The sequence below is a fragment of the Aythya fuligula genome, chromosome 5 (assembly GCF_009819795.1).
Source record: "Aythya fuligula isolate bAytFul2 chromosome 5, bAytFul2.pri, whole genome shotgun sequence".
Taxonomy (NCBI): domain Eukaryota; kingdom Metazoa; phylum Chordata; class Aves; order Anseriformes; family Anatidae; genus Aythya; species Aythya fuligula.
Window position 1 is genome coordinate 46,997,494 of NC_045563.1, and position 27,781 is coordinate 47,025,274.

The 27,781-nt window shown below is 38.2% G+C and overlaps 1 protein-coding gene across 1 annotated transcript; it reads left to right on the top strand.

Moving 5' to 3' along the window:
* On the top strand, window positions 1-27,567 carry TPCN2 (two pore segment channel 2). The gene is made up of 25 exons (XM_032188718.1): window positions 1-73; window positions 1,777-1,841; window positions 2,954-3,030; window positions 3,473-3,650; window positions 4,312-4,428; window positions 5,485-5,591; window positions 6,549-6,621; window positions 9,719-9,818; window positions 10,131-10,196; window positions 10,883-10,947; window positions 14,158-14,255; window positions 14,562-14,643; window positions 15,810-15,896; window positions 16,485-16,604; window positions 16,947-17,006; window positions 17,116-17,244; window positions 17,890-17,939; window positions 19,416-19,515; window positions 20,416-20,487; window positions 23,208-23,281; window positions 23,643-23,733; window positions 23,859-23,941; window positions 24,835-24,916; window positions 26,529-26,614; window positions 27,328-27,567. Exons 1-25 carry the CDS (start codon window positions 1-3, stop codon window positions 27,404-27,406), a joined length of 2,214 nt encoding a protein of 737 aa, XP_032044609.1. The 3' UTR covers window positions 27,407-27,567.
* Window positions 27,568-27,781: the final 214 nt, after the last annotated feature.

Sequence of the window (27,781 nt, forward strand, 5' to 3'; positions counted from 1 at the left end):
ATGGAGGCGGGAGCCGGCGCCGAGACGGAGCCGCTGCTGCCCCCGCGGAGCTGGCTCCGGGGAGCCGAGGAGGGTGAGCGGGGGGCGAGGGGCGGCCGGGGCGGTGGGAGCGTGGCTGTGGAGCCCCCCTGAGGGCTGCTCCTGTGGGGGCTTCTCCTGTGGGGCCGCCCCGCGCTGCCCTCAGCCGCGCTGTGACTCAGCGCCGCTCGCCGGCACCGAGGGCTGGCAGGATGGGTCAAGCGCCCGTCCGGGCAGCCAGCGCGGAGAATGACCTTTTAACAAATAAATAATTCGGGAACTGCCCCAAAGTCATCGCTTCTTGGGAGTTTCCGCGCGTTAGGGCGAAGAGAGGTCGCTCGGCTCCTGCCCTTCTGAAACCCTTGGGGTCAGCGCTGAACTTGCAGCGTCTGCTTCGCAAACGCGGAGCTTCTGCTGTGCCTCGTACCCGTGAACTAATGCTGTGCCTTTAAACAACTTTATTCGTATCTCCCTGCCGCGGCGGGGCTCCAGCAGGATAAAATCTGCCTGCACGTGACAGCAGGAACCTTGCTCGCCGCCGTCTATGTGCCATTTCCCTCACATCCCGGGTTGAGTCGCAAGCGGTACAAAAGCCTGGCTTGTGCTCGCATAAACGGTGACACTTGGAAGCTGTCTGCAGAAAGTGATGCTGCTGAATCATGTGGAACATAATTGTCAGGGACCCAAAGCAGCGGTGCTGCTGGCGCTGCTCGATGAGCAGCACGGGGAGCGCACGGGATCGAGGCGTCCTGTGGGGTCCCTGGCCTGGCACAAATTGCCCCTTCAGCCTCACCCCCTCCTTGGGAAGGTGACACCAGCAGTGTTTTTTTGTTTGTAGCCCCCTAATCTTTCTCTGAAGGAGACTCTTCCTCATAAGTTGGCTTTAACTGCCTGTCTTGTTGGGTTAATTGTCAGGTTAGTTATTCACAGGTCATAAATCAAGCGAATGCAAGCGATTGACCTTTATTCTTAACTTTGTGCATGTCTTCATATAGACTTAGGAATGGGTTTTGAAACATCACATGGAAACTAATTTGCAATATTTTATTTCACTTTGTGTACTTTTACCTCTTTCTGTGTCTTGAACTCTGATCTGTTAGCTATGGTAATAATAACTCTTGGGACTTTTTTTTTTCTTTTTAAAGGACTTATTTCTGTTCTCTTCTGACAAATTTCTGTTGGCTTTGGAGAGAACAACATCAATCTAAACCTTAGTACATTTAACAAACAAAATAAGAGTCTAGAATGCCAGTGGCTCATATTTCCAGCTTGGATCCCCGCTTTATCAAAGAATAATATTGTTAAAGCTCCATTAAATAGAAATAGATCTTTGCTGTCTCATTTAGGGCTGATTTTCTTGAGACTAAGACTGATGAGGATGTAAGGTCATAAAATACAATGCACGCTACTTAAGATTTCTCTCTCCGTATAAAAATTATCCCAGCCTCGCGCTAGTTATTTATTTACTAGCGTAATGTAGCTACTTAAGCTAAATGGAAGAGCGAACCTTTTTGCAAAATAAAGGTAAATGATGTGCTTTGAAATTATCATTACTATTAATTTAATGCCCAACGCTGCCAAACGTGGCAGGAGTTGTCTTTCCGTATTTTCTCAGCGTGTGTGTGTTTATACAGTGCTGTTTATTGTGAGAACCGTGGCTGCGCAGCTTCTGTTCACTCAGGTTAACTGTTAACTAAGCAGGCTGCGGGTCTTATCCAAAATGCAGCAAGTAATTCTTGTTTCTTTTTAACGTTATAGCTACTGGATCGGATAATGACCTTTATATAAACCAAGCCGTAGTATTTATAGAAGACGCGATACAGGTAAATACAACTTGTTTGTTAGCTTTCCGTGCTGGGTATTTGTTATGTGTTCTGCGAGCTTCCAAGTTGTTTTTTTTTTTTGTTGTTCAGGCAAGTTCCACATAACATTGTCTTGTTTTACAAAGCTAAATCAGAATATCAGATTCCTGTGGTATGCAAGTTTCAGTGAATGTCTGCCTGGACTGTGCATGTTTTTGCACAGGGTATTTGTGCAGAACTAGTGTCTTCTTAAGTTTGTCAAAGCAGATGCCGATTATGTTGATTTGTGGGTGGGTGTGCTTTGTTTTTTAATAAAGCCCTTACTGCTAAGAGCAAGTATCAGGGCAAACCCTGTTATTTGCATCTAAATCTGGTTACAAAGCTTGAGAGTTGGCAAAGCTTGAGGTTGGCTTTAAGCAAGAAGCTGGAACTTTAGCTGAGCTTACTGCCTGTGCAAGTCTCCATTTTTGTCTGTCTGTCACAGCATACTTCTGAATTTTCTTGCCTTCCTGTTATTAGTCACGGGCAGTGTGAATGCTTGAGGACAGTTTTGCAGCCCTTTTTCTTTTGGTTGGGAGATTTCAGGAGTTCAGATATATTGAATGCATGCACACCCTTCTGACACTTACTACTTGGAGGAGGCAGAGTAAGAGCAGCCCGGGGGGGCTGTGGAGATTGAGGTCTTCTGTTTCCAGAATTAAATTGTTTGCATCTTACGGCTTTTTGGAGGGGCAAGACAAAAGAAGATCTATGAATGGAAGGAATGCAAGAGGTGAACCAAAAGTCTGGGACTCTTTAACAATAATTCAGTGCCTACTGTTCTATATAATTACGTAAATATGTAATGAGGATAATGCTTGCTTCAGATAACTGTCACGCTGATTGTTTATCCGATCAAATGTGCAATCTTTAGATTAAGGAAAACTTCAGTAGAATCTTTCCCATTGCACATATGTGGGCTATAGCTAAGGTGCACTGATTAGTGAGTGTCATTTTAATAATAACTTGTACAATAATTTCTTTATCTTATTGTCCAACTGGATTTGTCTCGAGCTTTGTTGATTAGAGCTTGGTTTATTTTTGCAAGACCACGTGTAATATTTGAATTATCCTTTTTTGCTTTCTCCCTGCAGTATCGATCTATAAACCACCGTGTGGACTCTAAATCCCTGTGGCTTTATAGGTGGTATTATTCAAGAATTTGTCAATGGTGAGAACTTGTTATTCTTATTGCTTTTTAGTTTAGGACTATAATTTTTGTGTTTATGTCTTATTTTTATTAAATAATTAGATAATTGTGCACTTATTCTTAAGAACTTACGGTAGGAAGCAAGTGGGTGACTACACGTGGACATGGTAGAAGTGGAAAGCAACAAGGCATACAAAAAGTTTTCTAAATGTCTATTTCTAACTGTATTATATATTAATAAGATTGTTGTCAGTTTCAAAATGACACCACATAAGGTTGTTTGGTTGTCATCAGTAGTTATTGTAAAGCAGACAACATCGTGCTAATTAAGTGCTGTGTTATGGTGTAACCAATTTGAGTTAAAGATGATTTCATAAAACTTGATTTTCTTGTAAGAAAATTGTTTGACTGTAAATATTTTGTTATTCATTTTGTTTATTTTTGTTCATCTCTACCCAAACAGCATTTTGAGCTTGACCATTACTATAATCCTGGCTTTGGCTTTCATTGAAAGGCCTTCTTCGCTTACTATCACATCAGATGTACGATACCGCCTTCCTGCCTGGGAGCCTCCATGTGGCCTAACAGAAAGCATCGAGCTGCTTTGCTTCCTCGTGTTCATGATTGATGTGTCTGTGAAGGTGAGCATTGCTTTTCTCTGCCACTGAATGAAATGCTACATGTGCTGGGCAGCTGAGTGAGTAGGTTTAGTCAGTGTTGCTTTTATATTTTGGGAGAAAGGTTGGAGAAGTGTTATTCAAATCTTGGATTTTCGCAATGAGATTGCTTGCAGAGTTGAAGTCCCTCTTTTAGGAGAAATTACTGCAGCTTTAGCGAAAAACTTTTTGTTTGTTTGTTTTTTAATAGAAAATGTATGGCTACTTCCCTAAGAAATATAAACTCTTATTTGTGTGGAATAAGTAAAATTCATTTTACTAGGAATACAATGGCTTTTGCTTGGTTGCTTGTTTTAGGCCGTAAAAATTGGCATGTATAATAACCAAACAGAACTGTTCTTCGGATCCTTCTTTCTGGAAGATCTTTTTGTGGTTACTAAATGGACTTTTTTCTTGCATGCAAAGAATTCTTCCCACATGGTCTGCATTCACCTCTCTCTTCTCTTGATGTTTTTTAATTATTATAGAAAAGTTCTCTGATCAACGTGGGTTTCAGGGAACTCTTTATGAGCACTGCTGTAGAACTATGGATACTTGAAAAACACTTGGTGTTGACTTTATCAGGGTATTGGAATTTATTGTTAAAATAAGTTGTTGTTTTTCTTCTTCTCCCTCTTCCCTTCAGAGTTACTTAGTTGGATGGGAAGAGTTTTGGAAAAATAGATGGCTGATGGCTTATATCCTGACATTAATTGTTTCCCTTACTGACTGGGTTGTATCGCTGAGTTTCGTTTGCACAGAGGTAAGAACTGCTTGCTGCTTTCTGCAGAAACCATCAACAACACAGCTGTGGGGAGAGGCAGAGGAGGAGAAGCTGCTGAGGGATACTGATCAGGGCATGTGTTACTCCTGGGAACTGTTGACCAGGATGAGACCAAGTAACAAAGAGGTCATCCTAAAATGTTGAAAGAATGTATTATTTAAGCCTATACACATTTTTGTTCAAGTTAGCTAGATATTTATATCCTTTTCATTTATTCAAACAAAATAAATATAATATGGCTGAAGTAAGTTAACTGTCAAGGCTAAAGATTGTGCGTTTGTTGGAAATGTGTCTTAGAAAAATTCTAAAATCTTTGGACATAGTACTGGACAAGTAGTTTGAACAGCAGGTTACAATACCAAGGGGTGGATTTTTGCTGTTGTGTGGTGCTGAGAAGACTGATGCTAAAATGGAAGATGCTGAAATACTTGAAGTAGCAGGCAAGTCAGAAATAACTTGAAGGCTGGAAAGTGTCTTGAATGCACAAATCAAGTAGATTCCTTGCTTTAGGTTATGTTAAGGAAAATCAGGACAATCACCTACGTGAGTTTTGTCAGAGGCAGGGAAGGCTGTGTAATAAGCAGACCCTGTAATAAAATAAAAAACAGAAAAAAACCTGAACACTGAAATCATTTGCTTTCAAAATGTGTATCTATTTCTATTGAAAATAGCTTGCTCTTGATACTCACTCTTGAAGTGGGTATCCACTTGGCAGAAAATAGGAAAATGCTATCTCTCGACCTTCTTGTTACGTAAAGTTAAATTGTTTATAATTAATGGTCTGGTGAGGCTACTGAAACTTCAGTGTGTATTTTTAAAGCAATCTATCATTCTTTCAACTTAAGATATATAAAGTCTTCTTTGTGCCTTTTCTAACACCAGAGGGACAGATTCAGCTTCTGAGCACAGCCTTTTTGTGTTACACTGTTGATTTTTGTTGATGTGCATAATTTTTTGACAAGCCTACATTAAAAATGTTTGTGGTACAAGTCTTATGGGAACTCAACATCTGATCCCTTGTTTTGTTTTTTGCAGACTGTGAGAATAAGAAGAATTCTTCGTCCTTTCTTTCTCCTTCAGAATTCTTCAATGATGAAGAAAACATTAAAAAGTATCAACAGCACATTGCCTGAAATGGCAAGGTAGGTAATAGCATAGAAAACATCCTTGCAGAGCAAGCATGTCGTTACTGTTGGTATTCTGGGGTGTGACACCTGAGCAGCTTTCTTCTTGAGGCCTTAGGAAAGTGGTTGTTGAGATCTGATAGTGATGGATGGAAAGTTGTGGTAACTTCTTGGCCCCTTTAGTCTGTAAAATTTCTCTAGAAGGCATGTGATGTGACTGTGTGTGTGACATACAAGGTCTGATTGAGTGGAGTTCTTTTATTCTGTGTACGTTGTGTACAGCCCTTTTGGAAGAGTTATGGGTACTTGCCTCCCAGTCATGAGTGCCCCACAACAAGATACTTTTGTATCTATAAAGTATACTATGCTTTTTTTTTTTTTTTTTTTTTTTTTTTTTTTTTTTTTTTTAAGGGTGCTTTACTTCACAGTTTTAATTTCGAAATGGTTTAAGCAAAATATATGTTAGATCTTATCATTAGAAATGTTGAACTGGAAATGCCATTGGTGAAACGGCAACCAGACAGCATGATGCTTCTTGAGAGCGCTCTTCCTGTTCGCATAGGTTGTGTTACATACAGCTTACAGATCTTGCTGTCCTTGCCTGTTACTTCTCACACAGGGCATCCTGGAAAGTCAAAGGCCTATGCAAACCAAGGTGTTATATTTGTATCCTCTGATCAAAATGTGGTTCTAACTTTAGACAAAAAAAAAAAGAGATGTTAAACTCTCATTGACCTCAGAACTGTTCAAGCTAATGCTGTTGTGTCCTGAAGAAGTGATTCTTCTGAATCAAAGCTTAGATGATCTGTTATCTCCATGTAGTTTTAAAAAATATGCCACGTAAAAAGACAAGGATTTTTTACATGGCATTTAAAAATATCCTTGTCTTTTTACATGGCATTTTTTTTACATTTTTAACAAGAGATGTTAATAATAAAAATGATATTAATGCCTATGATCTGTTCTTTCCAATAGCGTTGTTCTCCTACTAGCTGTTCATCTGTCTCTCTTTACCATGTTTGCCATGCTGCTGTTTGCTCGAACAAAGGTAACCAATTATATTTGTGCATTGATAGATCTCTGCTTTTTTTCTTACTCGTGTTGCTGCGTGTCTAGTTTTCTAATCAAACTGGTGAAACTTGTTTCCCCAGGAAAGGTCATTTTACCTCATCAGACTCACTGGGATGAGTTTAAAGTCTGTTTAGAGAGATTTAAGGTCTTAATAGTACCCTTGTGTAGTTCTGCTTATGTAAGTGTGCATTAGAAGGCTCTTAGTGTAGTGTTAAAATCTCATCATCTTTAGTGCAAATTTTATTTCTCCAGACTTCACTTTGTTTCTGAAATGATAACACACTTTACAACTCCACAACTGCAACTTTGCACTTTGCCATATTATTTTATTAGTTTAGCTCTGTGGCTCAGAGCAAGGTTAGATGGTTCCATGCTAAATGTGGTTGATATCTTTATTTTTTTATGGTCCCACATATTATTGGTATTGATGCTGTTACCACAGGTGAGAAGTTTCAAGTCTGCTTATACAAGCAGCTTCTTACTACAATTCTCCAATTTGGTCCTTTGAGTTACTTTTTCTGCTTTTGTTGAAAGTGCCTATATTGTTTTGTGTCCAAAGCTGTTAATCTTGGTGCTTTTTTGTTTGTATGGTCACTCACTACTTTTTTTTTCCTTTCCCTATCTAGCTTTTTGCTAAGTTTACTTTCTTCCATGTTTTCATATCTTATCTACTGTACTGGTATCCCTGGCATTGCCTTGGTAGGTTTTTGCCTGTATTTCTCTGATGTTTTGGCTTTTGATCTTTGTTTCTTCCTATGTCTTTTTTCTCTTCCTGCTTCCCAAAAGCAGATTTGAAATTTTGTGGTTAAAATCACTTTTGTGTTCCAATGCTCTTGGTGTGTTCTTTCTCCTAACCTTCCTGTATCTTAATGTATCATACTCAGGTTTCATGTTCTTTATTTTTTAGGGCCTCCATAAATGTATCTGTATGATCACTAAGACTTGTGCACTTCTTTCAGTAATCTTAGTCCTTTCCTTAGTCAGTCTTGAACCTAAGTTCCTGCTGCAATTTGTACTTAGCTTGCCTCTAGTCTTCCTTATGGTCAGGAAATTCCTTAAATTCTTGTTATAGAATATCTGTAATTACAAGCAGAGCTCTACTTTTCCCTTTTTTTTTAGTTGCAATCAGTATATCCAGCATTATCTTTCTATGTCACATCTAATTTCCATTATAAGCTTTCCCAGCGGATGGAAATGTATTTAATGTACCTGTATCAGTCAATTTTATACATTTAGGTGAAAAATAACAACCTAGAGATCCTTTTTTTTTTTTTTTTTTTCCTTTTTTGATTTTCTGGCTTGATACCCATACAAACTAATTGTATCTAACAAGGCAAAAGACTCAAAGGATGTTCTAGAAGTACATTCAGTAATAAAATTGATGCCTCTAGATTTATGCGTTTTTTTTTGTTTGTTTGTTTGTTTTACATATTTCTCCTAGAGGTACAGTTTGCCAGTCTTCTCAGCAGATTTTGTCTGTTTACTCTCTACTACATGATTCATGTTTGTATTGTTTGTACTCTGCATATTTTTTTTAGCTGTCAGTACTTGTTGGGAAAAAAAATGTGTATTATCCACATTGTGCCTCCCAGTGTGTCTTTGATTGAAATCCCTGATACTATCACGGCTTCAGCAGATCAGCTGATGTTTTCCACTGAGCCACAAAATACTTCTGAAGACTGTAGTCACCAGAGTAATTGCAAATATTTTTTGGGTGCTGTAGCACTGATCTTGTTTTTTTTTTTTCTTTTTTCTTTTTTTTTTTTTCCCAAGATGTTTAAGCTCTGTGTGATGTTTTCATTGATACCATACAAAGCATTTTGAATCATGTCCTAATCTTTTTTCAAGGCAGATCAATTATGTTTTCTGTGTGCCTAATAACTCCTGTAATGTGTACTAATTCTGGTCATTTTGTATCATTTTATGTTGTGTGCTGTTTGTTGTGTATATCTTTTATTTCCTGTAAAATAAGAGAAAATGAGGGCTGTCCTTGCACTTGTACTTTAAGTACGTCTTCATGTACTTTATTGAAGAAGAACCTAAAACTGTGTTCTGTGCAGACCTTGAGCTGACCGTAATCAAACATGATCTGCCACGAATGTGAAGGAATGACTGGAGAGAAAGGGGAACACTTGCTTTCCAGTTAGTGCTAGTAACTTTGTGCAAACAACTAATATGGACAATGTTGAAAATTTTCCATTCAGAATTCAGAGGGAAAGTGAGAGAGGTGAGAGAGACATTTCATGTTTAGTGAGTATGTAGGAGCTTCGGGTGCTTGAGCATAGCTCGAGCTAGGCAAGAGTCTTCTGTAACACGGAGGTTAAAGCAGTTCTTCATAACTGAGGAGGCCGTGGAGTCACCTGGGTGTTGCTATCCCTGTTTTGTTTCTATCCTTTGGTATAGACAGGGTTTGTTTTAGTATTGTATCCTCAAATTGTGTTATACTTCTGGACTCATCCTGGAGTGGAAAATCAGGAGTCATTCGTTCTCTGCCTATGCTGAGGTACAGCATTGTCTAGCTGGACTAAAAAGCAAGCAGTTCCTGATCTATGCACAATTTTTATGCAGACTGAGATTGAATATGGGATTAGTCTGTGTGATTTATTTTATTTTGGGGGCCGGGAGGAGGGGTTGGAGGTTAAGGGATGTCAAGTTTAGGGAGTTCTTTTAGCTCCAGTACCCCCCCCCAGTATTTCTTTCAGGCTAAAATATGATGCTTTATCTATCAGTCAAGGGTGGCTTTAGATTCCTGTACTGCCTTCTTGTGACTCTGTTGTCCTTCCTGCATTTGAGATGTTAGATGTGACCTCTGTATTGAGCCTCCTGTGTCTGTTTTAGCTTGCTGTTCTTTCTTATGTATTTTATTTCCTGTTAAGAAGTGAAACAATTGCACTGTATTCCTACACGTTGTCCTAGTTTTTATGCTTGCCTTACGTTTTTTCACATGGTAGATTTGACTGTGTGCATAATAAATTGATAAGCGAGAGAATATCTGTATATTTTTATTTTCTTGGTAAGACAGTTTTGGTGATTCTTCATGTTTCTCTGGTAACAATGAGCATCTCTTTGACTAGGATGGCCAGCAGGATAAGGAATGGTTGGGATATTTTCGGAATTTGCCTGATTCACTGACATCACTGCTGGTCCTGCTAACTACAGCAAATAATCCTGATGGTAAGCAATGTGTTTTGGAAATAGTTCTTGTCTGTATTTTCAGTGAATCATGGCATATCTTCAGGCTACCGTAACTGTTCTTTCAGCAAATAGTTCTTAGTACACCCAGAGGAAGGTTCTGTAAGATTTTTTTTTTGTGCCTTAAGTAGCAGGATTTTTCTATTTCCCATGATGTAATTTGTGTTATCTATATGCAGCTCTGAAGTCGAGCAATATAAGAGCTTTTAATGTTTACCAAAAAATTGAGACGTCTCTGCTTTATTTCTCTCAAGCATAAAATTCATAAATGTTTTTTTGTTAAATCTATTACAGTTATGATTCCAGCGTATTCTAAGAACCGAGCTTATTCAATCTTCTTCATACTCTTCACTGTATTAGGTAAGTTGATGTGTTTCTTCGTTAATTTAAATGCACTGTAACTTTAGCACCTGTGCATACCAGCTAAGAAGTTTTATTTTTCTAGAGGTTTTATCACAAAGTTTTTTTTTTTTTTTTTTTTTTTTTTTTTTTTTTTTTTTACTTTTTTGCCTTTCTTCCAGTTACAACGTAGTGTCTTGCAAGATAAATTTCAGGGAAGGAACTTATAAAATGGTTTGTTTTTAGTAACAAATATAGGAGAACAAATATGTGACTTTGTATTCAATGTTAAACTTTATTTTTAGAAAACAAATTGAAGAAAATATTCTTTTGAATTCAGGCCTATGATTTATTATGTATGTTGAAACTTCTTTTCAGTGTTTACGTGATATGCACTGAAATCTCTTCATTCTTAAGAGGGAAAAAATGTGTTAAGCTTGTGAATCTTACATTTGTTAATGTGTTTGAAAAATAATAGCTACTTCTGGTTTATGGAGTATGCTTGAAATGTATCTTTTTGGTGGCTATCCAAGGCTTTTTTGTTGTTTCAGGGGAGAGAAACATTTATATACTGTGTTGTACTTTGTAAAATGTGGAAATGCTTAGATTTAAATAGTCAGCAACCTAAAATCAGAGAAACACAATGCGTCTTGAGAAGCAGAAATGTATTCCAATAATTCCCATTGATTTTTTTTTTTCTTTGATAGGTAACTTATTTCTGATGAACTTGCTTACAGCAATAATATATAACCAGTTTCGAGGATACCTTCTGGTGAGTAAAACATTCCCCGCTTCTGTGTTCTATCACAACCTTAGCACTGTGAAATCCTGAGTGTTTATAGTTTTAACTGTGTATTAAGTCAGTATGCCAATCCGGGTTGTAGATCCATTTTTAACATACTAAAGGCTCTTTAAACACCTGTGTTTTTACCTGTACGAGCTGTTGTAGCTTGATCATTTTATGAGTAAATCACCAGTTTGTATACTTCTGTGTGTTCTGTAGATGTGCAACTTTGACTATCACATGAAGAAAAAACAACACTTAAAAAACTGAATGAGGACAATTAACAAGTAACTTAAACTTGTTCTCCATGTAGAAAACCTGCAGTACTATTTTAATAGCTATTGTTGCAATTCCTATCACTTAATTTCTCTAAGTAGGACAGGATGAGAAGCCTTCAATAAAAACAAATGGCTGATTAAAACATGTCCTCATTTAGTATTTTTACTACCACCTTACTGTGGGTGGATGTGAAATTAGAATGACTGGGGCAGTCTCTTGCTTCTCAGAGGTGGATTTGAGGTTGGTGATTGACTTGTACCAGAAGCAGCTGCCGGTAGGCTGTGTGTAGATACCTGGCCTTTTGAACTAAGATGTCAGAGGCATCTGGATAGGCACCTAACCTGTTCCTTGTAAAAACCTTAATTTTACTGGGGTACCTGGTGTAAGTTGAAATGGTTTTCAAACCACTGAATTACTGTAAGACTTGGATTCTCTGGAGATGTTTACGCAGTAGAAGACAAGGAACTACTAATCTTTGTTGCTTAAACTTCCTTCCTTTCTTTTTGTGTTATGAGCTAAAACCAAATTGCTTTCTGGTGTAGTAGTTATTCCTGTTGGTACTCAGCTTACACTCCATGTGATGCCAGAGTCATCAGTGCAGTACTTCAGTGTGCTTCTAGAAGATGCCTGATCATACGCAGTGCTTCCCTTTTTGTTTAATAGGAATCTGATGTGTGGTGTAATGACCTTTTTTTGACCCATGTATCTACTATATCAGAGAAGTAAAAGGTGACGAAGTAAATGTAGTTGTGCAAGGAACATGCAGTCTGTGGTGGTGGTTAAACTTGATGCTAAAAGTTTTTTTTTTTTCTCGTGTATTAACAAGGACTCGATGACCTTGAGGTCTCTTCCAACCTAGAAAATTCTGTGATTCTGTGATTCCTTTGCTGCATTATGAGCACCAGTTTTGTCTCCAGCTGGCAGCGTAGTCTGGATTTCCCTAGCAGGAAAGGTTGTAAGCTCTTTTGTTTTCTGTATGAGATAGAGGAGCTATACAGTCTGGGAGGAATTGTAATGAGCTAAGGCAAGAGTATTTTAAAAAGCAGGGACAACATAAATCAAATTAAAGGTGATCTCTGCTACTTCCAATATAATGTTCTTCCTACAAGAGGATGAATTCTGTGAATTTCCTAGTGCTGTTTGAAAAACATGTAGCTGACTGGAGAGGTGGGGAAGGAAGAGGCTGCGTGGGTGCAGCTGGAGATTTCCAGAACTGAGTTTGTCACCAGCAATGAATGTAAACATGCAAGGTGCACCACAGTTACTTAGCAGTTAATACATGTAGTAGATTAATACAATTAACACAGTGCTAGGCTAACTAGCTTATCACGCTGATGGTATGTGACTGAATTTTCGGTCAGGCAATCATCAGTCAAACGGGGAGCTCTCAGGCTCTGCTCCTCAACAGGATCTTGCTGAGGTACCATCTTCTGATTTTGTTTTGTGTTTTTTCTTTTTTCTTTTCTTTTTTTTTTTTTTTTAACTTTGGCTTTATAATTTTCAAGGTGATTTTTTTTTTCTCTCAAGTCTTTGCTTACTATTAGTGCTTCAGTTTTACGACCTCCATTTTTGTTTTTGTTATTGTCGTTGTTTTGGTTTTTACTTTTCTGCTGCATATTTCAAGCAACTTCACAGCCCAACAGCAATATTTTTGGTAAACCTGACTCAATGTAGTGGCTGTGCTACACAAAAGCACTGGTCTGATAGCTAAACCCCTGGGCTGTAGTTTAAGGGTAGAATAAACAGCAGTTCCTTGTTACGTGCAATCCACCTTGTCTTTTCTCACGCCTGCTGTTTCCTGTAGGTTTGGTGGGGGGTAACCACCAAACCACCTTGGCTTTGTGTATGACTCCCCTGTAAGTCATTTACATACAGACCTATAGTACTTTCTTTCCCTCAGAGGCGCAAAGACTGGAGCTGAGGGCTTGAGGAAAAAGTGAAATAGTAGTTGCTCTAGGTAAAGGTCCAGAGAGAAGGTAAAGTTCGTTGCGTAGTAAGTCATAAACAATATTACACAGAAGGAATGGCCTCCACCCCACAGTGGGAGAGGCATTTTATATGTAATGTGTGCAAAGAATTTTTGTATTTTTCTTTTTTCCTGCTCTACCTGTTTCTTCCCTTTTTTCTCCATTTTCTTCTTGCCCATGGGAGAACATGTCATAATCTGACTCCCCAAAAACTAGTTAATAGGGATTTTGATGGTGATTGCAATGAAAAATTGAAGCACAAAAAAAACGTGGATCTGACTTCCTTCTCTTTGGTAGGCTGTCCGACAGTGGCATGAATTTGTGTGAATACTTGAGCTCTACAGTTGCCATTGTCTCCAGAATAAGCAAGTGCCTGTGCAGGCAAGAATTAAAAATAAATCATGATCTGGATGTTTACTTGAACTCTAGATATTTGTCTGCTTGGTTCCTTCCTTCTTTCACAGAGCTCTTGTAAGGAGTGAGAGCTGGAAGGTCTCTTCTAGTCTCTAATCACGATTTGGGTGGGGATGTGTGTGTGTACCAGAGGATTGGTATAGTATCTGACCACGGGATGTAGAACTGCTGGGGGTGCTGGGTATTTCTGCTGGTCCCCAAGACCTTCTGGTATGCATGGGCTTTACTGATTTCAGCCTTTGACTCTTAGCAGTATTTCCTTTAAACTGTGGGAGTGCCTGTCTGGTTGCACCTGGTGTCTGAACAACTAAATATAGTGGCTGATGATGGGGACTTTGTTAGGAGGAGAAAGAAAACAGTTTTGTGACTTCATGGAAGCAATTTTCTTTGAACAGATACGGACTTTACTGAATCTTGCTGTGGATTTTGTCTAAGGACTAGGCAAACAGTTTACGCGTCACATTTATATTATCTAATTGGTTTTCCTTTAAACCAGTATAAGTAAATTGTCTCCTTTTGTGGTGTGTTTACTGTACAGAAATCAGTTCAGTCCTCCCTCTTCAGGAGACGGCTAGGAATCCGGGCTGCATTTGAAGTGCTTTCTTCCCTGAAGGAGGCTCCTGCTAATGCAGAACAGTAAGTGAAGGATATTGAAACTGTCATTCACCTTGCAGAAAAAAGCAGGTTTCTGTTCCTCTTGTTTAATATATTAACTGAGGACCCCTTTTTGAAGAAAATGACACTTTTGCTTATCTTTTCATTTTATTATTGATTCAAGTGAGTATTTATAACCTGTTGTTAGGGATTTTTATGGGGTCTGTTTCCTTTTTATTTCTGTGTTTCCAAAAATAAATAAAAAAAAATAAAACAACCATCTGCCATCAAGATAGCTATCTGTTTCAGGGCCCATCCTCTAAGCACATCCTGTCTTCTTTTAAATAGGTCGTACGTCAGTGCTGGGGCCTTGTTTCAAGTGCTGCAGAAAGTTGAAATGGATTCTCGCTGCAAGCAAGCAATCATGAGGGTAGGAGCTTTAAAACTTTGGTGGCCAGGAAATGTCTGATGGGACAGCTGTGAAAACTGAAATGCTTTTTGTCTCAGAACTGATCTAGGAGCAGTAGCTTTAAGCTTAGCTGCTTGTATGCTGCTTTCTTGCTTCATGAGCAGAGGCACAGCTCAGTGTCTGTGTGTTGGTCTTTGCCTACAGAGTTTTTGTTCCAATGATTTCTCCTTAATATTGCTGCTACTTTGGTTACTGTGAAGAGGAAGGCATCTGCCTGTAGGTGGTGTAGGGTAATGAAGACTTTCTTTGTTTTACAAAGCCATAGTTGTCAGAGGACAGAGAAATTGTCTCTGACAGGAGGTTGAAGTTGCAGGAGTTAACAGTATGGTATGAGACTATTATCCAAAAGTAATGTTGCTTTTTAAGAACAAAATTGCAGCAGGTTTTGGAAGTACATGTGGTATGAACTTCTGCCAAGAGAAAGTGATAGTTAAGAGCTGATGGTAGTAACGTGCCAGCAGCTGGTTGGCTCCAGTTTGAAGGTTGGAAGTGGAATGAGGAAGTGTACGTGTGTTGCTTCCCATTGTTGTCTGGGATAGGGGTTGCATAAACAGAGTAGCCTGCAAAAAAAACACCATGCTCTCTACTTATGTCAAGCTGTCCACTGCATTATTTAAGTACGCAAATCCAAGTTCTAGTTCTAGTTAGTGGTGTGTCTTGTTTGTTTTTGTGTGTTTTTTTTTGTTGTTGTTGTTGCTGTGTGTGCTGCAGTTGCAGTTAGCATTTAGCATGCTATGGGAGGGTCTTCTTCATTTTACAATTTGTAAAAATAATTCCATCTTTCCAGGTAGTCATTTCTGCAGAATGATGATAACTAACATACCTTCATTCTTAGGATCTCTGCAGAATAGAAGTACTAAATGAGACTAAGTATCCAAGTATCATTAGAGCATGCTTCTTCTTAAGAAGCTTGTGATCCCAGAGAGGGAAAACAGAAAGGGTGAAACAAATCCCAGTCATTTAACAGGTTAGAATTAAAACAAAAGATATCGAAGCTCACTCTAATACCTTGTGGTTCACAAGGTTACAGCTGTATTCCTAGGCTTTTGAGATAGTCTGAGAGTGCTCGTGTGTTCTGAAGATGCATCTAATGCAGGTGTTGATCTGACTTTCTCTTTCATGTGAAGTCACTCAAAATATGGTCCGGTGACCATCTGTCTGCTGCCCAGTTCCAGAAGCTCTTTGAAGAACTAGACAAAGATGCCATTAAGCAAGTATGTACCTTACAATTATTTATCAATACTGAAAGTGATCGTGGTTTTGAACAAAAATAAGTGATAGTAATTATGCTAGGTGTAGAATTAAATACATTTTACAGTTCTGTGAACACAGGGAATGATCAGGTGTTGTTGATTTTAAGTTGTTTGTAGATTGCTCTATCAGCCACAAATGGCATTGCTTTGGGGAGCTTTTGCAGCATTAGTTTGGGATTGCCAGGTAATGTTAAATATATGAAACACCTGGTTGTTTTCACAGCATTTTTAACCTTCTTGGGCAGACAAAATAGGTGAGGGCTGTATTTATGTTTATTTTGTTTAGTAGGAAGGTTAATTACGATGGAACAAGGAAGAGGAGTTAAGCTTCCAGCATAGACTTTCTGAAAAAAGTGCTCTTGAGAAACATGTATGTCTGTAGTAAATCCTTTTTTGATGAAATGGAAGGGATTTGTCATGTTGCGACAGCCCTATATTAAAACAATGCATCTCCACCATATGTTCATGTTCGCAGAGTAAAAAATAGATTCAAAGACGTTTCTCTAGACTGTGAAATATCAGAAAATCCTTTTGTGTTTGGCTTTTCAGCATCCTCCCAGTCCAGAGTACCAATCCCGTTTTATGCAGCAAGTGCAGTTTGCCTTTGGCCATCCTTACTTTGGGTACTTGGGGAATGTGGTAGCCCTTGCAAACATTATTTCTATCTGCGTAAGTAAGATTATTTATTTTTTCGTGCTGAAAAATCAGTTCTGTTTTTTGTTCTTTTCATCTCTGTTGTAATAACCACTTTCTGTGGTAGGTATCCGTGTTTTGCTTGCTTTAGTCATGTATAGTCTTAGGAGAGAATACTCCTTGGTTAAGGACTATATTCTGGCCTGAAGTTAATGAATATATTCTAAGCTGCTTGAAAAGATCTGTGTAAAGTTTAAGGTATCTGTGTTTTTATCTGTGTTTAAGATCTGTGTAAAGTATGTCCTGTTCTTATGCTAAAAAATCTGTTTTGTGCAGCAGTAAAGCAGTGGATTCATAAAAGATTCCGTGTCTTTTAAGGTGGTTTTGGTGATGGATGCTGATAAGCAGCCTTCTGAAAGAGATGACTTCTTCTTGGGGGTAAGATATGACAGTATTCCTATTTTATTTTATTTTATTTTATTTTTTTTTGCTGTTCTCTGATGCATTTAATTCTAACCATTTTTCTTATTTGGGGGTGGTGGTGAAGGCTATCAACTGCTTCTTCATCCTGTACTATCTGCTGGAAATGTTGCTGAAAATCTTGGCGATGGGCTTGAAAAGATACTTATCATACCCGAGCAATAGGTTTGACGGACTTCTGACTGCAATTCTGCTGGTAAGATATTTTTTTTTGGTTGGTTGTTTTTGTTTTCAACTTCTGTGTTCCTGGATTCAGTGTCTAGGATGATGAGGAGGTGCAAGAGCTAGCAGAATTGTTCTTTATTCAGCACTGTTTCATGTGCTGAGTTAAACAGCTTGAGCCAGTATTGTGGTTTTCATGGGCATGAAGGTTTTGGTAGTGAATGGTACTCTTTGTGTCCCTTTTTTGGAGGTAGGTTTTTTGAAATCAATGGAAAAGTTAAAAAGGATAATTAACAAGAAATCTTAATGTTATGTGGAAACATTGAGCTCTTAAAGTTATCACATGAGGAACTCTGTTACGTAGCTAAGCATCACTTTTTAATAAGAAAGTGGCAGAAGGTTATTATTATTGTTTGGTAAAGGCCTGAAACTGGTATGGCAGAAGAGGTCAAATTCACTGTTTGTGTAATTCATTCAATATCCTTGTATGTATCACCATTAGATTACTTTGGAGGAATTTCTAGTCAAAAATATGTCAATTTCAGAGCTTAAAACTGAGTCAAATTAGTGTTTTAAAGCTCTCAAAAACGTTTCCTGTCAAGAAATGTAAGTAATTCTTAAAACTTAAAATTTACAAAGTTAAACAGCTTTGACTTTTCTTCCCTTCTCCTATCTAAAGGTTTTGGAGATCGCAACTTTCGCAGAGTATGGATTTCCTCATCCTGGTTGGTATGTAATCTCCTTGAACTGTTGCAATTTCTTGAGAATTTAGGGTGGGTCAGGGGAATGCACACACACATTCATGCACACTTATGTTGTGCTATAATTGTCCATAAGTTTCCAAACCTAGGAGAAGTTCTTGCTATTATAATCACCAAAGGCTAGGCAAAATGGATAGGTGAAAGAAAGTTATTTAATCTCCTCATAAATCTTAAGAGTTCTGCTTCTGTGTTTTTTGAGAAGGATGCGTTTGTGTTACTTGTAATCTGATCTAAAATAACATCTTAGCAGACCTATGCTTTTGAAAGGTGCAGAAAGAGGAATTTGATACTACATACACAACCAGCTACTAACTTCATGTTTCAATATCAGACTGTCCATAAGCCCAATTATATGAACTGCTAAACAGCTAGCAAATCCCCCTTTACCCTACCCTGTACATTAAAGACTGAGTTTTATTTCATTCTGTAAAATTTAGTATGAAAAATCCCATAGATTTTTAAACTGTTAATCTGTACTAGAAATAAAATAGCAAGTTAAAGTATCTTGATTTTCCTAAGTTCAGACAGTTCTTGGATTATTATCTTAACCTTTTTTCATCATCAAAGCCACTAAAGTAATCATTTCTACTTTTAAAATGTGTGAACTGCAGACACACCAGAAGAGGAAAGCAAAGGACTTTTGGAGGACTTTGTGAATCTTACTTTTTTGGGGGGGACTTAAATCATATTTTGATACTTTCTCTTCATACAAGCTTGCTCCTAAAATGCTGACTCTCCCTAATTTTTCAGGATATTTGTTATGTTGTAAATTAAGATAACTTCTGTCATTACACTAGGTCTTTATAAAGAGACCAGGTGAAGTAACAGCTAACAGTGCGTTTATTGTTGAACACTTTTTTCCCATTACTCAAAAGCATTGCCATAGGGATGTTAATTGCTAACAATTTAATGTCATTGACTCCCATTGTCCTCATGGTTGATAAGTGCTTCCTTATATCTAGTGTGAGCTGCCCTTGTTTCAGCATAGGCTTATTATCCCTTGCCCTCTTACTGTGCACCATTGAACAGCCTTGCTTCTGTCTTCTTGGGGACCTCTCTGTACTTAATAGAAGGATGTCACTAGATTGCTCTGAAGCAGTCTTTTCTCAGGCTGAGCAAGCCTAGTTCCTGAAACTATAGTGGCAGGGCAGGTGCACCGGTCCCTGGCCATATATTGTTGGCCCTCTGCTGATCTAGCTGTAGTTTATCTCTTTCTTGTACTGGTAATCCCAAAAGTGGGTGCACTGTTTTAGTTGGTCATAGGTTGTAAAAGTGTTTATATGAGGAAATAAAATTCTTTTTCTTTCCAAAACAAATCTTAATATGGCACAGATATTAAGCAGAAGCTGGGGGGAATTTGCAGTTATCTGTAGCTCAGTAGCTTTAATTGTCTTTCTGACATGAGCTGTTTCTTTGATTTATTGTTTTCTTTCATCTTCCCTAGGAGACCTGAGTTCATGGGCTTGTTATCGCTGTGGGACATGGTTCGATTGGTGAACATGCTAATTGTGTTCAGGTTCCTGCGGATCATTCCTAATATGAAGGTGTTTGCTTACTCTTCCACATTTCTGATATCTTTGTTAGTCAAATTATAAATCTTATTAAAGCCTCTTGTAATGTTGTGTACTAACTTGCGATTCTTTCCCACCTGAGTAGGCACAATACCTCACAAACTCTCTTTAGGTTGTTTTCTCCATTGAAAAGCCAGGGAAGTTCTGTTGATGTCATTGCAGTTGATGTTAGGATTCTAAAGTGGGTAGAGAAACATCCAGAAATACTTGCATAACTTACATAAGGCTTCAGTCTGAACTAGGTGACTGGATGTGAAGTCCTTGAAGAACTTCATACTCAGGAGGTGATGGGCTTGCTCTCACCGGATACTGCCAGACAGTTAGTTCAGTAAAGGGTTTTTTTGGAATTAATCCCTTTTTCACTTTCTAGTTTTGCGTATTTATACCAGTGTACCTATTTTTGAATCTGAAATCAGTTGAAGTTGTTTGTTATAATCCCATGCTTAGACTTGCTTGAACACTAAGTCCAAATTGCAATCAGGAGAAGGACTTGTATCTTAATAAATATCCACCTGGTGTAATTTCTGTGGAAAGTATAAAATAGACATGCTTCCTGTTCAATCCATATCAATCACCCTGAAGTTATAGGGGCACTTACATTGTTATTTTCCCTGTTCTGATCTTTATATATAGCCCTTTAGGTCGTGGGAGCCTAATTGTACCTGAAAGTTAGCATGATGGCTGCATATGAAAAAGAGTACGTCACTGTTCATTTTAAGTATCTCATGTAGGTATCACTGTATAAAAGACTATTGTCATTTAGACATATTTCCCTTTCCTGATCAGTATTTGTTTATCCTTTTAGTAAAGATAATTTGATAAAGATTATGAACGGGGTGAATGTAATGCATATCAAATTCTGCTTTGTTTTAGTTCATGGCTTTGGTTGTTACTACATTGCTGGATCTGGTAAAAAACTTGAGAGCCTTTGCAGGAATCCTCGTGGTAAGTCATAAAGCAAGACTGATGAACACATACCACTTATTATACCGCTGTCTGTAAGACAGGAAATGACAAAGTAAACCAGGGTCTTTGGATGACAATTCCTATGAACCATAATATTTCACCATCATCAACTAATTCTGTAGAGCATGTCTTGCAACGACGTAACAAACTACTGTTTTGTTATGGCCAGCATGCAGTGACTGTGCCTCAATTAACAGTTTCCTCCAGGAGTGCCTTTAAAAGGTTATTGAAACTTGTCTAAAGTACTTGTCTGAGGCTGGAAATTCTGCTTTCAAAGAAAAACTCATATGTTTCTAAAGTGGCCTCTCTTTCCTTACCCTGTCTTGCTTACGTTAAATTAAATAGCAAAGCAACTTTAAAATTGTTCTCAGTTGAGAAAGTCTTAAGATGGCTGGCGTGTTTGGACATGAGGTTTTGTGAAAGTCCCTGCCATCGTGTTCAAAGTGTGTTAAATGTGTACAACATACACTCTGTAAACGGATGATTCAAGGATGTATCACAGTGTGTGATGCTGATTACATAAAGTCTACATTTCCTAACTCTTGAGTTTCTGGATTTGCAGCTGTGTCTTCCTGACAGAGCAAATGAGTGGGTGTCTTTATTTCATGTTGTTTTTATTTTTTAAAATACCTTAATTTGAAATAATGGTTAAAAGAGCAAGGTTTTGCTGTGTATTAGGTGTTGTCCGAGAAATTATTCTAATATATCAAAACAAAAACTGACTTAGCATACAATTTATCCAGAATATCTGGTTTTTGTCTTTACTAATCTGCTTGTATCTGTAGGGGAGGGACCTTAGATTGTGGCCTGGAGAGGTTTATGTTGCAATTTGAAATAAAAATAAACATGCTGTAGGGAACTACTGAGAAAACTGAGAAATACTTTGGGAGTGCGCAAACCAGGACATTAGTTTTTACAGGTGAAAATAGGAGTCTCTGGGTTCTTCGGAGCCTAAATACCAGTCTTGCATATGATCAAGCTTGCATAGGACCGGCTTCGGTGTAATGGGAGACTTTTGGCAGTTGTTGGAAATAAATAAATCCCCATGTCTTTCCAAAGCAACTGTAGAAAACGCTGCCCTGCCTTATGGTTGCTCAATGTAATGAGCAGTCTAAAGGCTGCCTGTACTCCTGGTAACTTTGTGATTTCTTGATGAAGTGAGTACACCACGCTAAAGGAGCACACATTTGCTTGTCACCCCAGTCGCAGGCTGCTAGGGTTGCTTGGTGGCTAGGCTGGGGAGGCAGTGATTGACGTTTGCTGCTGCTGAATGTGACAGAGTCCGTATGTCAAAGCCCTGGGAGAGAGCACTCATCAGGTGAGCTCCCTTTGTGCTTTACAGTAGGACCCCAAAGCTGTGCTGCTACTGGCGTGGCTGTACCTGAACTATAGAATTCTGCTGGAGGCTCCTTGCAGTCCTGACAGACATAGCTAAGATGGCACGAGCCTGCAGAAATAGGCTTCAGTTTTAGTTTAGACATGATGCTGTAGTGTTTCAGCATGGTGTCCCTACTCATTCATGTAAGATATAATGCTTGTGAAATGTCATCTGCGGATTGTCCTTTGTGCTGGGAGTGTCAACTGCAGTTTTGCACCAGTTGTGGGGCAACTCTGCAATAGCATTTGCCACTTGCTTTTACTTAAGGCTGAGTAGAAGCTGTCACTGAGCCTTCTACCATAGTCAAGTCCCACTCCATGACCTGCTGATGCAAAAGATCTTTCCGAATTTTAGCCTTGAACATATGTTGATAAAGTAATATAGCTTGTTAGCTAATATGTTAGGCAGTACATCTGTTGAGATGTAATACCTTTATCATAGAATAAAATCGACTTTATTGCAAGGGCAGATGCCCCATCTTCTGGCAGGTTGTGGAATGGCAGCTTCAACTTACTCCAGTAGCATTTAAAATACTGGGATTCACAGATCAGATCAGTCTCTTCCTTTCTTCCCAGACCTTCTTGGGGCTGTCTTCTAGCAAAATACAGAAAAGTGACTAATGACACTTCAATCTCATCAAACACTGATCTTGTCTCAGGCTGTCCTGGAACAAATGGTTCCTTACTCAGAGAAGTATAGATTATTTCTAGAACAAGCTTTTTAGGTCACTTTGCAAATTTTAGTAGTAGGTAACTGTGTAAGACTGCGAAAAACTTCTTTTTAAAAAGAGGTTTGTGTTTTCCTAACAAGTGCAGTTCTTGGACTGCAGTTCCAAAATCATTTAATTATGAAACCTTGGCTTTTAGATTAATAGATTAATATAACATTTTAGAAGAGTTGCTGATGTAATATTGGCTTTTTTTTGTCCTTATGTTAGGTTTTGTAAAAGGTGATTTTCAATGAATCTAACAAAAAGCTCCCCAAATACTTAGGTTATTCCTTGTACATATAGGTACTGTTTTTCTTTCTTTCTTTCTTTCTTTTTTTTTTTTTTTCTGAAAGGTCATAAATTAAATTGATGTAATGCATTTTAACAATGGAAAGTTAAATAGAATATTAAAAAAGTAAGAGCAAGCAATTAAAAAAAACAAAAAACAAAAAACAGACATTAAGAAGTATTTTAACTTCAATAGGTTTGGGCATTGTTCATGACCAGAATCTTTTACTTGTGGTACTAAGGTGAATTCCATGTTTAATTGCATTGTTTGCCTATTTAGTGACAGAAATATTCAAAACTAATACTTAAATACATTTCTTCCAGGTGGTTTTCTATGCATTTGCTATAACTGGCATAATGCTGTTTCAAGGTGCTGTGGTTCCTATGGGAAATACCAGGTAACATTCTAAACATCACTATTCAGATAGTACTCTGATTTTCAAAAGCATCTGCAACTCCATGCCTCTAAGCTGTTTCTGTGTCTTTTTTTTTTTTTTTTTTTTCCTTCTTGCTCTTGAAGCTGGCCTTAATTAATTTTCAATCATACAGCCTTTTTTCATTTGCTACCCTTTCAGTCTTCTTGGTGTGTTGAAATTGCCAGTGTGCTTATCCGTAGCTTTAAATTTTAACCTGCTGTAGCTTTAACGATTTCCCTTGTTTTCTGCGCATATGAGGTGCTTAACTTTAATCATGGGAATCTTGTTTTTTGAGGTATAGTATGTAGAAAGCTGTGCTCATACCAGACCAATTCTCTTGTAGTGTTGTCAATACGACATATAATAATGGCACTCTGCAGTGTGGGACCTATGAACAGCTGGAATATTGGCCGAACAACTTTGATGACTTTGCTGTGAGTCTGATCATAGGTGGAATCCAAACCTCTTTCCCTCTGTGCCTGTCCCTTTCCCTCATTTTCTGAGGCTTTTTAACATGCGATGTAGCAACTCAATTTCTGTTTTACTTGTGTTATTTCAGGCAGCAGTGGTGACCCTCTGGGATGTGATGGTAGTGAACAACTGGCAAGTCTTTCTGGAAGCGTTCTCAAGATACTCAAGTCCGTAAGTAGCTGTAATAATGCCAATATGGAGCCATATAAATCTAGTTTATAAAGTAAATGAACAAGAATTATACACGTAGTACAATTCCTAGAAGCTAGACATGTAGCTAACCTTTCTTCTCTTTCTAAATACCATTTTAGAAGGTATTCGAAGCTGGTTTGGTAGCCGTCTTGCTCCAAAAAAGTGTGAATTGCTTAAGTGAATTTTAAGCAGGTTTGCAACATGCTTTAGGTAGGTGGGTGGCTCTCACTGTAGAGCCAGTCTCACAGAAGAGATGTAAGTGAATCACTGTAAGATATTCTGGGTTGCTTCTGCATTTTCCCTGGAGGTAAATAATGTTTAGTAGACTTAGAACCTAGAGCATATCTTTCATTTGCATCCCATTATGTTTTGGGAATGTTTGAATTAACTGGATGGGTTCTAAGTTAAGCTGTTTCACTGATGTTTGGCTGGTGAAATCTTAATGCAGTAAACCTGGGAAATTTGCTGTTTGACTTCTGTGGAGTCCTGATTTCATGATTTCCATGTCTTGAATCTAGCAGTTTGAATCAAACAGAAGGAAGTGGTTCTTCACCCAGCATGTAGTTAAGGTGTGGAATTCTTCAACAGGCTGTTGTCTGTGATAAATGTTTAATGTGGTCTGGTGAAGACTGGACAAGTTGTGAAAGAAATCCTTTGGGATCTGCAATGAACGGAAGCTACCACTAGCTCAAGAAATCTCTGAACTGCAAATGGTTAGAGATTGGGAGAGCTCTGAGGGGGTAGACTTTTAGATATCTCGTCATGTTCTTGATCTTTTTTCATGTTCTTCCACTTTTGACCACTCAAAGGACACTAGCCTAGATGGATCTTCTTCTTCTACTTTACTTATTGTCTGTTAATCTGATCTGCAGGTGGGCCAAGATCTATTTTGTGGCCTGGTGGTTGATCTCATCTGTCATCTGGGTTAATCTCTTCGTAGCTTTACTTCTAGAGGTAAGAAAGCATGTTTATTTGGTATTGGATCCTGATAGCAGGTTCTGCTCTGTATGGGAAATAGGAGGAACCCAGGAAACTTTCTGGGAAATGCAGGTTGGTTTTGTGTGTTTGCTTAATCTTTTTCCCTATCTCCTTCTCTCAGATGTTGAGGAAACATTTTCTTTTTCCCTGAAAATTGTTTTTTTTTGTTTTTTTTTTTTTTTTTAACTTTGTGACAAATCTAGTTGCATTTCACTGGGCATATACATTTTTTTGTGTCAGCTAACTCACCGTAAAGATGTGTTATATTTAAAAATATTTTAGAAATGCTTCTCTTGTACTTTAATATTGTTAGCATTTTAGCATTTAACTTCAGCTTTAGTTACCCAAGCTGCAAGTATTTTTTGCATTTGTTTTGTCAGCAAATGAAGCTATTTAAGCTTTACATTTCTGTTTTATTTGGTGGTCCTTTGTCTCTTTCCACCTCCCAGTTTGGATTATTACCCAGTTCCACACTGGAAGAGTGGAACTGATTATTTTGAAGAGGTTGTTGTTTAGAGCTTCTTTTAAAATGCCATGGAAATGTAGGTACCTAGCTAATGCCATGATGAACGTGTAGTTTCACTGGTCTCTTGTGTCTCTGTGCTTCTCTTGAAAGTTTAATTGTCTTTTGAGCTTTTTGATGGTGAAGGCAACAAGGGAACATTAATTGTAACGATCTAATCCATGTTAATCATATAAGCCTTGCATAAGTAATGGCAGAAAATGAACATCTTTAGAGGACTTCACCCCATCTTAAAACCAATGAAAATTTCTCTTCTGGAGATGTGGTGGAGTTGTTGTTGCTTTTTGATTGCACAGATAACTAAAATGTGCTGCTTTATGTGGAATGGTAACTAGATCAATTTAGGTGAGATGAGTCTCATGCTAAGCTTCAGTCCTACCCCTGGGCATGTTAGGAAAGACTTTCAGTTCTGACAGGAGGCCAGTCCCATAAAGTTTTCTGTATGCTTGCTTCTGAAGGGCTCTGGACAGAGTTTGTTGTAAGAGCAAAGACAGAGCATACTGGAGCCAGAGGGGATATCACTAGGATGTCACTATTTTTCTCTTTTATTTTTTCTTCCCTAAGCTGTCTGCCTGCACCTAGGTATTGATTCATACAATTAAAAGTGGATTGGGGAGGATGAAAAAAACAGAAGCTGAGTTTTGTGAGTCCTGGACTAAGAATATGTTTATATTGTTTTGTTTTTTTTTAAAGTGGAAAAACTTCAAAGCAGGTGAACTCTTTTGGGTAGTTCACACAGTTATCCTGCGGAGGCAGTCCTTGCTAGGCATAGAAAGCAACAGGGTTATTTTTTAGTTCTGCTGTTCTTTCAGTGTGATGAGGAAGTTATTCCAAAAAAAAAAAAAAAAGTTATTCCATTCCTGAACAACAGATTTGAATAGTGACCCACAGCCAATAAATATGCTGATGTGCTGATGACTAAAATTACTGCCAATAAATAAAACCTGCCACTGTTTAAAGCAGTCCCCCCTCCCCACCTCCCAATGTCTTGATCTGACATAACCTCTTTACTGATGTCAGTAGAAATAGCCTTTAATTTTTCTTTCTGTCTCTTTTATGTTCCAGAACTTTATCCACAAGTGGGACCGTCGCTGTCATCGGGAGTCTCTCTCAGATATTGAATATCAGAGGACAGTTGAACTAATGTTCAGGTGAGTTAAACTAGGCTTAATAATCTACTTAATGTTTTTTTTTGTTGTTCATCTCTTAGTGTGCTGGTTGCAAGAGGGTAAAATGCTTGTCTCTTATTTCCTCTGTCAGAAGCAAACTGCTTCATCTGTTACCTCAGAGAAACTCAGATTATGCTTTGGTTAGGCTTCCTTTAAGCTGCCTTGTTATACTTAATCTTTATATGCTTCCTGCCAATAGCATCATGGGTGAAGAGGTGTTGGAAGTGTGTGTGTGGAGGGGGCTGTGCTGAGAGGTAGAAGAAAAGGGAAGATGAGGAAAGTGATGCAAATTCTTGGCTTATGAAATTGTGGGTGGTGAGTTGATACTTGATGATCAAGCACACGTAGAACTTCTGGTGCACTTTGGATATTCAATAGTAGCATTGGGAACATGTTCTCATTGGGGAGATCTTTCAGGAAAACAAATTTACTGACCTTCAGTTGTATTGTACTGTGTGCAGGAAATTGTTTCCCTGCTCCTTATGGGAAAACAGCTGCTGGTTTCCATGACACATCTGCAAAGGATGGATCACTTGCAAGTAGATGCATCTTTAGGGAGCATCAACTTTATTGTAATTTTAATTCCTCGTTTCAAGAATGAAATGAGCACATGCTGCATCTCTGTGTGCATTGCAAAAACAAATGCTGAGAACTTCCCTTTGCTGTCCCTAACAACTCATGCTTTTTCTTTGTAGAGATGTTTTGGAAGAACCTACAGAGGAAGAGCTGATGGAAAAACTGCACCAGCATCCACACCTGCACTTATGTAGGTGACTGATGGGAAGGACTGATTTATTTAGACCTCTGTTTTCTTGAGGTTGTTAGCTGGAAGAAACTGGATAGATTTTCTGTGAGGTGCTGTTAGGAGAGGCTTGCAGGACAGTATGTAAGGTTTTGCTTGGTAATTCTTTGAAGAAAGAAATTTTTTTATTGTTAGTTAGTATCTTTTTTTTTTTCTTTTTTTTTAAGATATTTGAATCTTTGCTATTTTGACTTGGTTTTAAGTTGCAATTTTAGAGGAATATTGCAGCTATTATTTTTATAAACTGTTAGTACCAGAAAATTTTATTTTCTTTTTTAAGATGGCTAAGTGTTAAAATGACAGTGCACTTTAAAACATGAACTTTTTAACCACTAAGCCTGCTACTT

Bases quoted from the DNA above. Each gene is read 5' to 3' on its own strand.
- TPCN2 (XM_032188718.1), top strand. From the start codon at position 1: ATGGAGGCGGGAGCCGGCGCCGAGACGGAGCCGCTGCTGCCCCCGCGG. The intron at 14,644-15,809 runs GTAGGAGCTTTA...TTTCATGTGAAG, and splicing joins GCAAGCAAGCAATCATGAGG to TCACTCAAAATATGGTCCGG. The intron at 15,897-16,484 runs GTATGTACCTTA...TTGGCTTTTCAG, and splicing joins ACAAAGATGCCATTAAGCAA to CATCCTCCCAGTCCAGAGTA.